Source organism: Rana temporaria, chromosome 7, assembly GCF_905171775.1.
Source record: "Rana temporaria chromosome 7, aRanTem1.1, whole genome shotgun sequence".
In the NCBI taxonomy this organism is placed as follows: domain Eukaryota; kingdom Metazoa; phylum Chordata; class Amphibia; order Anura; family Ranidae; genus Rana; species Rana temporaria.
In genome coordinates this window covers 201370693-201383269 of record NC_053495.1, presented here as the reverse complement: position 1 = coordinate 201383269, position 12577 = coordinate 201370693, and the positions used below count along the sequence as shown (strand labels likewise).

The following is a 12577-nucleotide window of genomic DNA, read 5'->3' as shown; positions in this document are numbered from 1 at the left end:
GTCGGGACGGGGCGCTTTAAAAACATTTTTTTTTTTTTTTATTGATTTTATTATTTTTTACACTGGAAAAAAAAAAAATTATCACTTTTATTCCTATTACAAGGAATGTAAACATCCCTTGTAATAGAAAAAAGCATGACAGGTCCTCTTAAATATGAGATCTGGGGTCAAAAGGACGTCAGATCTTATATTTAGACTATAATGCAAAAAAATAAAAAAAAATTGGAAAAATGTCATTTTTTCAAATGACAAAAAAAAAAAATGTTTCTTTAAGAGGCTGGGCGGGACTGACGTTTTGACGTCACTTCCGCCCAGCCAAGCTATGGGGACGGGCGAAGGAGATTTTTCCTTCAGTCTCGCCCCCGCTCAGCTCCCGAACGGTCGCGATCTCCTCCGCCGCTACCGACGGCTCCGGTAAGCGGCGGAGGGCGCGGGAGAGTGGCGGGAGGGGGGGCCCTCTCCCGCCACCGATAACGGCGATATCGCGGCGAATCCGCCGCGGAGACCGCCGTTATCGTTACCAGAACCGCTGACAGTAAAGATAGATACCTCGGTTGTGGCAGCAGCTGCTGCCGTTACCGAGATATGTATCTTTAAAGTTAGGCCGTATATAGTCGTACAGCGGTCTGGAAGTGGTTAAGTATGGCCGTCGTTCCCGCGTCGAATTTTGAATTTTTTACATTGTTTGCGTAAGTCGTTTGCAAATAGGGCTGGACGTAATTTACGTTCACGTCGAAACCAATACGTCCTTGCGGCGTACTTTGGAGCAATGCACACTGGGATATGTACACGGACGGCGCAGAATCACCAAGGGTCACCAAGAATTAACATAAAACACGCCCCCTCATCCACATTTGAATTACGCGTTTTTACGCCGACCCCATTTACGCTACGCCGCCGTAACTTTGAAGGCAAGTGCTTTGTGAATACAGCACTTGCCTCTCTAACTTATGGCAGTGTAGCGTAAATACGATACGCTGCGCCGCGGTTACTATGCACGCCCCTACCTGAATCTAGCCCTGTGTGTGTGTGTGTGTGTGTGTGTGTGTGTGTGTATAATATATATATTATGAACAGATATTATTATGATATATATAATATCAACAGATATGGAGACAGTTGAAAGTCAGCCAACATAATTAAAGGGGAATCTTCCTCTCGCAAAAAAAACCCATAAAAATAAATTCTGTTTTGTTCTTAAAGCCCAACGGGTGGAAGAACTGGAAGCAGCTCTACGTAAGAAGGACGAGGACATGAAAGCAATGGAAGATCGCTATAAGATCTATCTGGAGAAGGCCAGAAATGTGAGTTTATTGTATTACATTGTCTATAGGAGGCTACACAGTGTACACATAGGGGGCTATTTATAAAAAATAAACACTTTTGTGAATGTCTGAAGCATATGCACAGTTGAATAATCCTTTTTGTGTAACATCTTGGTTTCCTAGGATCATCAGCTACATCTAGTGGCCACAGTGCTGTATTTTACTGATTGAGGTATTTCAGGAAAAGCCCGCATTATGGCCACTAGATGGAGCTGACATTCATAGGAAATAAACATTACACCCACTGCTGGGATTATTCAGCTGTTCATATGCTTGAGACATTCACAAAGTTATTTTATTTTATAAATGGACCCCAATAGTACAAGGCAGTGATGATCAACTTACTAAGTATAGGAGGACTCCACTGTGACTTCTGACATCTTCAGGAGGCTGCACATAATATTCAGTATATGTAATATGACGGGATTGTTAGAGACTGCAGACACACTGAAGGAGAAAGTCAAAGACCGGTCATATGCACAGTTGCAGTCAAGCTGCAGGAGGCAGAGAACGGGGACATGTTACATGAGACTGCTAGAGATCACCAATCGAGAGATACCTCATACGATGTGCGCATGCGCCATGGTTACGGCAAATCAGCAGTTGTGCTATGACGTATGGCGCATGCGCCATTGGTCCCGGGCACTATTCGATGGAAGGGCACTTCTCGACAGAACACCGGCTGTAAGCAAGGGAACTGCTCTGCACTTTTTATATGAATCGTGGAAATGCTGGATTAAGATCGTGGGGGTCGAATCAAGATCGCAATCTTTTAACGATTAATCGTGCAGCTCTACTATCTGGATTTTTATTTTATATTATGCAGAATGTAAATGGAGAGTTCTCACCGCTGAGGAAAAGCCAGCAAGTGACTCCGCCTATTACTAAAATCCTGCTTTTGGGGGGGGATTTCCCTTTTAACAACGGAGAAGGTCACCCCTCCCAAGCCCGGTCTGTAATACCGATGGCTGGAATACGATGTAACTTGTTCCATGTTCCCCAAACATCATCAAACAGCAAACAAAAGGCCACTCTCAATTCTTCATAAAACTTTCTACATAAGACGTTTAAACTGCTAGATTTTAATATTAATTTCCATAAAACTTTAATTTAACCACTTAAGACCCGGACCAAAATGCAGCTAAAGGACTAGGCCCCTTTTTGCGATTCGGCACTGCGTCGCTTTAACTGACAATCGCGCGGTCGTGCGACGTGGCTATCAAACAAAATTGGCGTCCTTTTTCCCCCACAAATAGAGCGTTCTTTTGGTGGTATTTGATCACCTCTGCGGTTTTTATTTTTTGCGCTATAAACAAAAATAGAGCGTCAATTTTAAAAAAGAATTCAATATTTTTTACTTTTTGCTATAATAAATATCCCACAAAAATATATAAAAAACATTTTTTTCCTCAGTTTAGGCCGATACGCATTCTTCTACCTATTTTTGGTTAAAAAAATCGCAATAAGCGTTTATCGGTTGGTTTGCGCAAAATGTATAGCATTTACAAAATAGGAGATAGTTTTATTGCATTTTTATTATTATTTTTTTTTTTTACTACTAATGGCGGCGATCAGCGATTTTTTCCCTAACTGCGACATTATGGCGGACGCTTCGGACAATTTTGACACATTTTTGGGAGCATTGTCATTTTCACAGCAAAAAATGCATTTAAAATGCATTTTTTAATGTGGAAATGACAGTTGCAGTTTGGGAGTTATGTTTCACCTAGTGTGTGTTTACAACTGTAGGGGGGTGTGGCTGTAGGAGTGACGTCATCGATTGTGTCCCCCTATAAAAGGGATGACCCCGATCGATGCAGCCGCCACAGTGAAGAACGGGGAAGCCGTTTTTACACGCGGCTCTCCCCGTTCTTAAGCTCCGGGGACCGATCGCGGGACCCCAGCGGCGATCGGGTCCCGCGGTCCCGGAGCTTCGGACCGGGTCGCGGGAGTGCGCCTGCGACCCACGGCTGGGTACATGTACAGGACGTACCTTTACGTACATGTGCCCAGCCGTGCCATTCTGCTGACGTATATGTGCAGGAGGCGTCCTTAAGTGGTTAATGACGGCAACTGGTAGGTTGCATTTGATATGAGGAAAGACGGGATGAACAGCCGCACTCAAAAAAAAAACATAAGGTTGTCTTTATTGTAAAAGGATAAAAAATGCACTACAAAACAAGCAGAACTCAAGGAAAACAGCCTACGCGTTTCACACTCCAATTAGTGCTTAGTCATGGCTCAGCCAATCAGTGGCTCAGAAACTCACTGCAGGTTGGATTGTCCCTGAAGTACGGCGCTAACCAGCGCTTCCATCTTCACTCGGTCTTCCGGTTTCCTCCCGCACTCCAAAGACATGCTGGGAGGTTAATTGGCTCCTATCTAAATTGGCCCTAATATGTGTATGTATGAATAGGAGTTGGGGACCTTAGATTGTAAGCTCCTTGGGGGCGGGGACAATGTGAATGTACAATAAATATGTAAAGTACCTGTAATATATATATAAAATCAATGCTACAATGATTTCTCCGCAGGTAATAAAGACATTAGATCCCAAGCTGAACCCGGCCTCTGCGGAGATCATGTTACTGCGAAAGCAGCTGACCGAGAAGGATCGCAAGATCGAAATGCTGGAGGTAGGGCGTTCATTGTGCGGGTGGGGGGGGGAAGGGTTCTTGATTTTCTAATGGGCAGTTACAGAACCAAAATATTTTATTTTCCTATACAGGGAGTATATATGTTTACTATACAGAAAGTAGGATAGTTTATTAACTTGACCTCTTGAGGGAGGAAAACAGAGAATGAACAGGGTGCATTCAATCTGAAGTCCTGTCAGTTTGCACAGTGTTGGGTGGCCTCTGTTTGACACTCTATAGACCACACTGTACAGTATCACTGCAGCTTCCCACTGCTCTATTTTTGTTAACATTGTACTGCTGCTGTGGGGCCTGCAGGTGGGAAGGGTCATAGTGCAGCTGTGGGGCCTGCAGGTGGGAAGGGTCATAGTGCTGCAGCTGTGGGGCCTGCAGATGGGAAGGGTCGTAGTGCTGCTGCTGTGGGGCCTGCAGGTGGGAAGGGTCGTAGTGCTGCTGCTGTGGGGCCTGCAGGTGGGAAGGGTCGTAGTGCTGCTGCTGTGGGGCCTGCAGGTGGGAAGGGTCGTAGTGCTGCTGTGGGGCCTGCAGGTGGGAAGGGTTGTAGTGCAGCTGTGGGGCCTGCAGGTGGGAAGGGTTATAGTGCAGCTGTGGGGCCTGCAGGTGGGAAGGGTTGTAGTGCTGCTGTGGGGCCTGCAGGTGAGAAGGGTTGTAGTGCTGCTGTGGGGCCTGCAGGTGAGAAGGGTTGTAGTGTTGCTGTGGGGCCTGCAGGTGGAAAGGGTTGTAGTGCTGCTGTGGGGCACACAGGTGGGAAGGGTTGTACTGCTGCTGTGGGGCACACAGGTGGGAAGGTTTGTACTGCTACTGTGGGGCACACAGGTGAGAAGGGTCATAGTGCTGCTGTGGGGCACACAGGTGAGAAGTGTTATAGTGCTGCTGTGGGGCACACAGGTGAGAAGTGTTATAGTGCTGCTGTGGGGCACACAGGTGGGAAGGGTCGTACTGCTGCTGTGGGGCACACAGGTGGGAAGGGTTGTAGTGCTGCTGTGGAGCGGGTTGTAGTGCTGCTGTGGGGCACACAGGTGGGAAGGGTTGTAGTGCTGCTGTAGGGCACACAGGTGGGAAGGGTCGTACTGCTGCTGTGGGGCACACAGGTGGGAAGGGTTGTAGTGCTGCTGTGGGGCGGGTTGTAGTGCTGCTGTGGGGCACACAGGTGGGAAGGGCTGTAGTGCTGCTGTGGGGCGGGCTGTAGTGCTGCTGTGGGGCACACAGGTGGGAAGGGTTGTAGTGCTGCTGTGGGGCACACAGGTGGGAAGGGTTATAGTGCTGCTGTGGGGCACACAGGTGGGAAGGGTTATAGTGCTGCTGTGGGGCACACAGGTGGGAAGGGTTGTAGTGCTGCTGTGGGGCACAGAGGTGGGAAGGGTTGTAGTGCTGCTGTGGGGCACACAGGTGGGAAGGGTTGTAGTGCTGCTGTGGGGCACAGAGGTGGGAAGGGTTGTAGTGCTGCTGTGGGGCACACAGGTGGGAAGGGTTGTAGTGCTGCTGTGGGGCACAAAGGTGGGAAGGTTTGTACTGCTGCTGTGGGGCACACAGGTGGGAAGGTTTGTACTGCTACTGTGGGGCACACAGGTGAGAAGGGTCATAGTGCTGCTGTGGGGCACACAGGTGAGAAGTGTTATAGTGCTGCTGTGGGGCACACAGGTGGGAAGGGTCATAGTGCTGCTGTGGGGCACACAGGTGAGAAGTGTTATAGTGCTGCTGTGGGGCACACAGGTGGGAAGGGTTGTAGTGCTGCTGTGGGGCGGGTTGTAGTGCTGCTGTGGGGCACACAGGTGGGAAGGGTTGTAGTGCTGCTGTGGGGCACACAGGTGGGAAGGGTCGTACTGCTGCTGTGGGGCACACAGGTGGGAAGGGTTGTAGTGCTGCTGTGGGGCGGGTTGTAGTGCTGCTGTGGGGCACACAGGTGGGAAGGGTCATAGTGCTGCTGTGGGGCACACAGGTGGGAAGGGTCGTAGTGCTGCTGTGGGGCACACAGGTGGGAAGGGTTGTAGTGCTGCTGTGGGGCGGGTTGTAGTGCTGCTGTGGGGCACACAGGTGGGAAGGGTCATAGTGCTGCTGTGGGGCACACAGGTGGGAAGGGTCGTAGTGCTGCTGTGGGGCGGGTTGTAGTGCTGCTGTGGGGCACACAGGTGGGAAGGGTCATAGTGCTGCTGTGGGGCACACAGGTGGGAAGGGTCGTAGTGCTGCTGTGGGGCACACAGGTGGGAAGGGTTGTAGTGCTGCTGTGGAGCACACAGGTGGGAAGGGTCGTAGTGCTGCTGTGGGTCCTGCAGGTGGGAAGGGTTGTAGTGCTTTGGGACCTGAAGGTGGAAAGGGTTGTACTGCTGTGGGGCCCGAGGGTGGGAAGGGTTGTAGTGCTGCTGTGGGGCCCGAGGGTGGGAAGGGTTGTAGTGCTGCTGTGGGGCCCGAGGATGGGAAGGGTTGTAGTGCTGCTGTGGGGCCCGAGGATGGAAAGGGTTGTATTGCTGTGGGGCCCGAGGGTGGGAAGGCATGTACTGCTATGGGTCCTGAAGGTGGGAAGGGTCATACTACTGCTGTGGGGCCTGAAGGTGGGAAGGGTCATACTACTGCTGTGAGGCCTGAAGGTGGGAAGGGTCATACTACTGCGGTGGGGTCCCACTAGGGAGGTTTTCTGAGGTCTCCATTTCAGAAGAACTGAGGTCAGATGATTAGGACCATAGGGTAGGTGAAAGGCAATCTCCCCAATGTGAGGGGAAAATCCCATATTGGGGAGGGGGATGGGTCCTCTCACCTGTACCACTGTCAACCCCCCCACCAGAGACACAGAAAACAATAAAGACCTGACAGATGTTCTAACACTTCCACACTCCTCAATGTTTTAGCCAGAGCTCCTCTTTAAATAGATAAAGCCTAAATCAGAGTCTTCTGGATGATCATGTGACACGCAGGCTCCTCTTCTTCTCTCTACCTCCTCCAGTGGGGGGCGCTTCTCGGGGATGCAGAAAGAGACCCGGCCCCCGCTCTCTGAATACACTATAAATGAAGGGGACGCTGGTGATGCCCCCTCAGGGCGGATCCCTGACACCCCTCATTCATATACTATACCTTAAGGTGTCATTTAGCTCAGAAGACCTTGCGAGGACATCTTGTGGCCAAAAAGAAGTAGTGCGAGGCAAATATTGCGTCCCGAGTCGTTCTTTTATTTCATCTGGCTGGGGGGGGGGGTCTCTATTTATAAATAAAATGGGCGGAGTCTGGCTTCATTGCCTATAAATAATTTCTGTATTTCAGAGCGATTGTCGGCAGGCGAAGCTGCGGGAGTACGAAGAGAAGCTCATCGTCACGGCCTGGTACAACAAGGTACAGCGAATAAAAAATCTAACATAGCTCCGCCCTGTGAGCCAGGATGATTAGCAGCAGTGCAGCGAAATGCAACTGAGAATGGGGGGGAAACCTGGTGGGGTTTGTGAGATTTTGGACCCCGTAGCATCCCTGATTATATCTGAGCATTTCAGCTCTCGGGAGGTGTGAAATCGCTTCTTTCTAACAACCTGCAGCACAGATAGAGCCCGCCTCTTTTCCTGGCTGGAGGATGTGCTCGCTCCTGAGCCACACTCTCTGTGTCCATAAGATACAGAGAGTGTGGCCCCGCCCCCGCCCCGCCTCATTGAGCCAATGGCTCCTGCTGCTGCATCTCAGCCAATGAGGAGGGAGAGACCCAGGAGACTCAGCTTTCAGGTAAGTAATAGTGCAAGAAAAGTAAAATGCTTTAAATTCTATGTATGTCTTCACACCGTTCCGTTGCACTTCTGTTGTCATTATGGGGTATTTTGTAGAATTTGGAGGAAAATAATGAATTTAATTAACCACTTGAGGACCGCCTCCTGCACATTTACGTCGGCAGAATGGCACAGCTGGGCACATGTACGTACAGGTACATCTTGTGCTAGTACCCAGCTGTGGATCGCGGGCGCGCAACCCGGTCCGAAGCTGCGGGACCCGCGGACCCGTTCGCCGCTGGAGTCCCGCGATCGCTCCCCGGAGCTGAAGAACGGGGAGAGCTGTGTGTAAACACGGCTTCCCCGTTCTTCACTGTGGCGGCTGCATCGATCGAGTGATCCCTTTTATAGGGAGACACAATCGATGGCGTCACACCTACAGCCACACCCCCCTACAGTTGTAAACACACATGAGGTCACACATAACCCCTTCAGCGCCCCCTTGTGGTTAACTCCCAAACTGCAATTGTCATTTTCACAGTAATCGGTGCATTTTTATAGCATTTTTTTGCTGTGAAAATGACAATGGTCGCAAAAAATGTGTCAAAATTGTCGGAAGTGTCCGCCATAATGTCGCTGTCACGAAAAAAAAATCGCTGATCGCCGCCATTAGTAGTAAAAAAAAAAAGAATTTATAAAAATGCAATAAAACTACCCCCTATTTTGTAAACGCTATAAATTTTGCGCAAACCAATCGATAAACGCTTATTGCGATTTTTTTTTTTTTAACAAAAATATGTAGAAGAATACGTATCGGCCTAAACTGAGGAAAAAAATATTTTTTTTTATATATTTTTGGGGGATATTTATTATAGCAACAAGTAAAAAATATTCTTTTTTTTTCAAAATTGTCGCTCTATTTTTGTTTATAGCGCAAAAAATAAAAACCGCAGAGGTGATCAAATACCACCAAAAGAAAGCTCTATTTGTGTGAAAAAAAGGACGCCAGTTTTGTTTGGGAGCCACGTCGCACGACTGCGCAATTGTCAGTTAAAGCGACGCAGCGCCGAATCGCAAAAAGGGGCAAGGTCCTTTAGCTGCATTTTGGTCCGGGTCTTAAGTGGTTAAATTTTATGTATGTCTTCACACCGTTCCGTTGCACTTCCGTTGTCATTATGCGGTATTTTGTAGAATTTGGTGGAAAATAATGAATTTTATTATTTATGGAATAAGGCTGAAAAAGTGAAGCGATGTGAATACTTTCCGGATGCTCTGTACAATGCATAGAGGGGAATTTATCAAAAACTGGAGTAGCTGTGCATGGCAACCAATCAGCTTCCAGCTTTCATTTTTGAAGCTTCACTGAGCAAGCATAAGACAGAAGCTGATTGGCTACCAGCTTTGCCACAATCCCTCCATTGTAATAATTGTGATACGTACCTCAGCACTTACACAAGTTTCTCTCTTTACAGAATATAGAGCACCAGAAGCTGGCCATGGAGTCCCGCTTAGCAGGACGAGGAGGGAACGGCTCCTCGGGACGATCGTTTCTAGCCCAGCAGCGCCACGTCACCAACGCCAGGAGGAACGTCTCCGCCACAGTCCACGCCGCCACTCCTAATTAAAGGGGGAAAAAAATGTATACACAAAACCCAGAAGTGCACTTACAAGTTATTTATCTACCCCCCTGCTCCCCCCCCAGCGCGTAGCGTCATGAAACGAGAAGGCGATGCAGGTCATCAGCTAGTGTCTCCCCCTTGTGGGCACGTCATGAGATAGCAGTAGATGGCTTTCCACGATCCATTGACTGAATTCATGTCTACGTTTTATGTTTAAAAAAAATACTGTATATTTTACGCCACGACGTGCGCATTGTATATGAGGAAAGTTCTTAACTTGCTAGTTTTGGTTTTAGAGGATATTTTTAAAAAGGGGTATTATTACGTCTACTCGGTGCGTCGGAAGCTTTGATGACATCAGAGTGTTCACTATGGGCCAGATTCACAGTGGAGATAATCCGTCGTATCTATGCGACTGGTTCATAGAATCAGTTACGCATAGATATCCCTAAGATCCGACAGGTGTAATTGTTTTACACTGTCGGATCTTAGGATGCAGTACCGCGGCCGCCGCTGGGGGGAGTTTGCGTCGTAAATCAGCATCGGGTATGCAAATTAGGAGTTACGGCGATCCACGGCGGTTTTTCGCTACGTCGCCGCTAGTCTAGTTTCCCGTCGCAAAGTTAGTCGTCGTTTTGGGTGCCTTAACTTTACACAGCACACGTATGTGCTGTATAAAGTATGGCCGTCGTTCCCGCATCGAAATTTAAAAATTCACGTCGTTTGCGTAAGCCGTCCGGGAATATGGAGCCACGCGCGTCGCCGTTCGAAAAAATGACGTCACTTCGCGCAAAGCACTGCGGGAATTTCGAAACGGAGCATGCGCAGTAGGTCCGGCGCAGGAGCGCGCCTAATTTAAATGGCACACGCCCATTTAAATTACGCGGGCTTACGCCGGAGGCCGCCGGCGTAGGTTTTCATTGCAAGTGCTCTGTGAATCAGGCATTTGCGGCAGTGTAACGTATCTACGAAACGTTACGCCGCCGCAATTCTACCTGAATCTGGCCCTTAGTGACTAACCGACCGCCCGCTTCCTCCACGACGTCTCTATCAGACTGATAGAATAGTATTTTGGAATGTGAAATGCCCCCCCGTTGTCACGGTAACAAGGGGGCGCTTTAACCTACAGAGAGAAACGTTTTACTTTTCGGACTTTCTAACGCCTCGGCGCAGTTTATCGTATAGAAGTATTTTTGTTTCAGGATGTCGGAGACGGAATATTTTTGTGCGAGTTTTGACAGTTCGTTGAGTTTTAAAATAGAAAAAAAAAAAAAATTCTAAGATTTGTATTTTTTAATGAAAAGAAGACGCACTCCATGAAATGTAACTTTAAAAAAATGTAATGTGAGTGTCAGCCGATGAAAAAGAAATATTTATTGTTTTCAGGGTAACGCTTTTTGTCTGCTTTCTTCATTTCCTATTAATGGGGTATCCGTGACCGGCCAGCGATTATCGCTCAGGTGAAATCTATGCGCCTGTGTTCCAGACTCCGCCCACTTACTGCGATACAACGCGTCATCGTCATTCCACTGAAAAGGAGGGGTTTTGGGACTTTGAAGGAGGTGGGGCCAAAGGATCTGTCACCGTTGTAAAAAAAAAACAATCCAATTGTAGGATAACCGTCCTATAATGTGTAGCAAATGATAGACACTGTTGGCCAGATTCAGGTAGACGCGCCTAACGTTAGGCAGGCGTAGCGTATCTCATATACGCTACGCCGCCGTAAGTTAGAGAGGCAAGTACTGTATCACAAAGCACTTGCGTCCTAAGTTACGGCGGCGTAGCGTAAATGTGCCGGCGTAAGCCCGCCTAATTCAAATTGTGAAGAGGTGGGCGTGTTTTATGTAAATAAAGCATGACCCCACGTAAATGACGTTTTGAACGAACGGCACATGCGCTGTCCGTGGACGTATCCCAGTGCGCATGCTCCAAATTACGCCGCAAAGACTCATTGGTTTCGGCGTGAACGTATATTACGCCCAGCCCCATTCACGGACGACTTACGCAAACGACGTAAAAATTTGACGCGGTTCTGACGTCCATACTTAACATTGGCTGCGCCATCTTTTTGGTGGTTTATCTTTACGCCTGAAAACGCCTTACGTAAACGGCGTATCTTTACTGCGACGGGCAAGCGTACGTTCGTGAATAGGCGTAACTCGCTGATTTATGCATTCTAGGCGTAAATCAGCGTACACACCCCTAGCGGCCAGCGTAAATAGACAGCTAAGATACGACGGCATCTTAGCAACATTTAAGTGTATCTCAATTTGAGAATACACTTAAATGTACGACGGCGCAGATTCGGAGTTACGACGGCGTATCTACGTGAATCTGGCTATGTATATACTCGAGTATAAGCCGAGGCACCTAATTTTACCACAAAAAATGGGAAAACGTATTGACTCGAGTATAAGCCTAGGGTGCCCATGTGCATGCCTCCCTGTGCCCATGACTAGACTGACGTTTTAACATTGGAGTCTATGGAAGGGGTGCCCGGCTTTGAAAAATCTGTGCTCCCTGACCGTAGGTCCCCCAGACAACAAACGTTGCACACTTGTAGAGGAGAAATGGGGCTACATGTGTGCCAAGTCCAGGGGACCTACGACCGGCCGGTACCGGGTCCCCAAAGTCACCGGAGAAATGACCGTTTAACATGGGAGTCTATGGAAGGGGTACCGATGACTTGTCGGTATGGTTCCCCTATCGAGATGGTTCCTGTAAGGACTGCGCAGGAGCAAACCTTGCCAACGGAAATCTCCGAACCTCGGCCGGCATCCAGGCTCATTCCTTAACATCCCCGTGGATTGGAGGATGTTAAAAAAAAGAGCCAGGAGGCCGACTGGCCACTTACCTCAAATTCCACGTCGCCCTGGAGCAGGGCTCGACAAAATCCGGGCGCCAGGTCGCAATTGCGACAAGAAATTGTGACCTGGCGCCCGCCGGTAATTGAGACCGCGGCTTTGCAGCCTACAAGGTCGCGCAGCAGGGGAGGTGGGGGCGCACAGTGCGCCCCCCACGCGACAGCCGGTAATTGAGGCCACGGCTTTGCGGCCTTGTGAAGTGCCAAGCTTCCTTCTGTGACCTGCGCCATCTGGTGGTGGCCGTACGCATTACAAGTAAAACAGCATGTGTAATTTTTCACTGCCATCCCTCTAATTAGAACCCCCAAACATTATATATATTTTTTATTCTAACACCCTAGAGAATAAAATGGCGATCGTTGCAATACTTTCTGTCACGCCGTATTTGCGCAGCGGCCTTACAAGCGCACTTTTTTGGGGAAAAAATACACTTTT

At 48.6% G+C, this 12577-nt stretch overlaps 1 protein-coding gene across 1 annotated transcript in view; it reads left to right on the top strand.

The window, feature by feature from the left end:
- The window catches only part of HOOK1 (hook microtubule tethering protein 1), a 107776-nt gene extending 98275 nt beyond the window's left edge, over nt 1-9501 (top strand). Inside the window, exons 19-22 of the mRNA XM_040360820.1 lie at nt 1204-1304; nt 3860-3961; nt 7232-7300; nt 9132-9501. Coding sequence (XP_040216754.1) covers nt 1204-1304; nt 3860-3961; nt 7232-7300; nt 9132-9284 — 425 coding nt within the window. The 3' untranslated portion in view covers nt 9285-9501. The remainder of the gene's footprint in view (nt 1-1203; nt 1305-3859; nt 3962-7231; nt 7301-9131) is intronic.
- The last annotated feature ends 3076 nt before the right edge of the window (nt 9502-12577 follow it).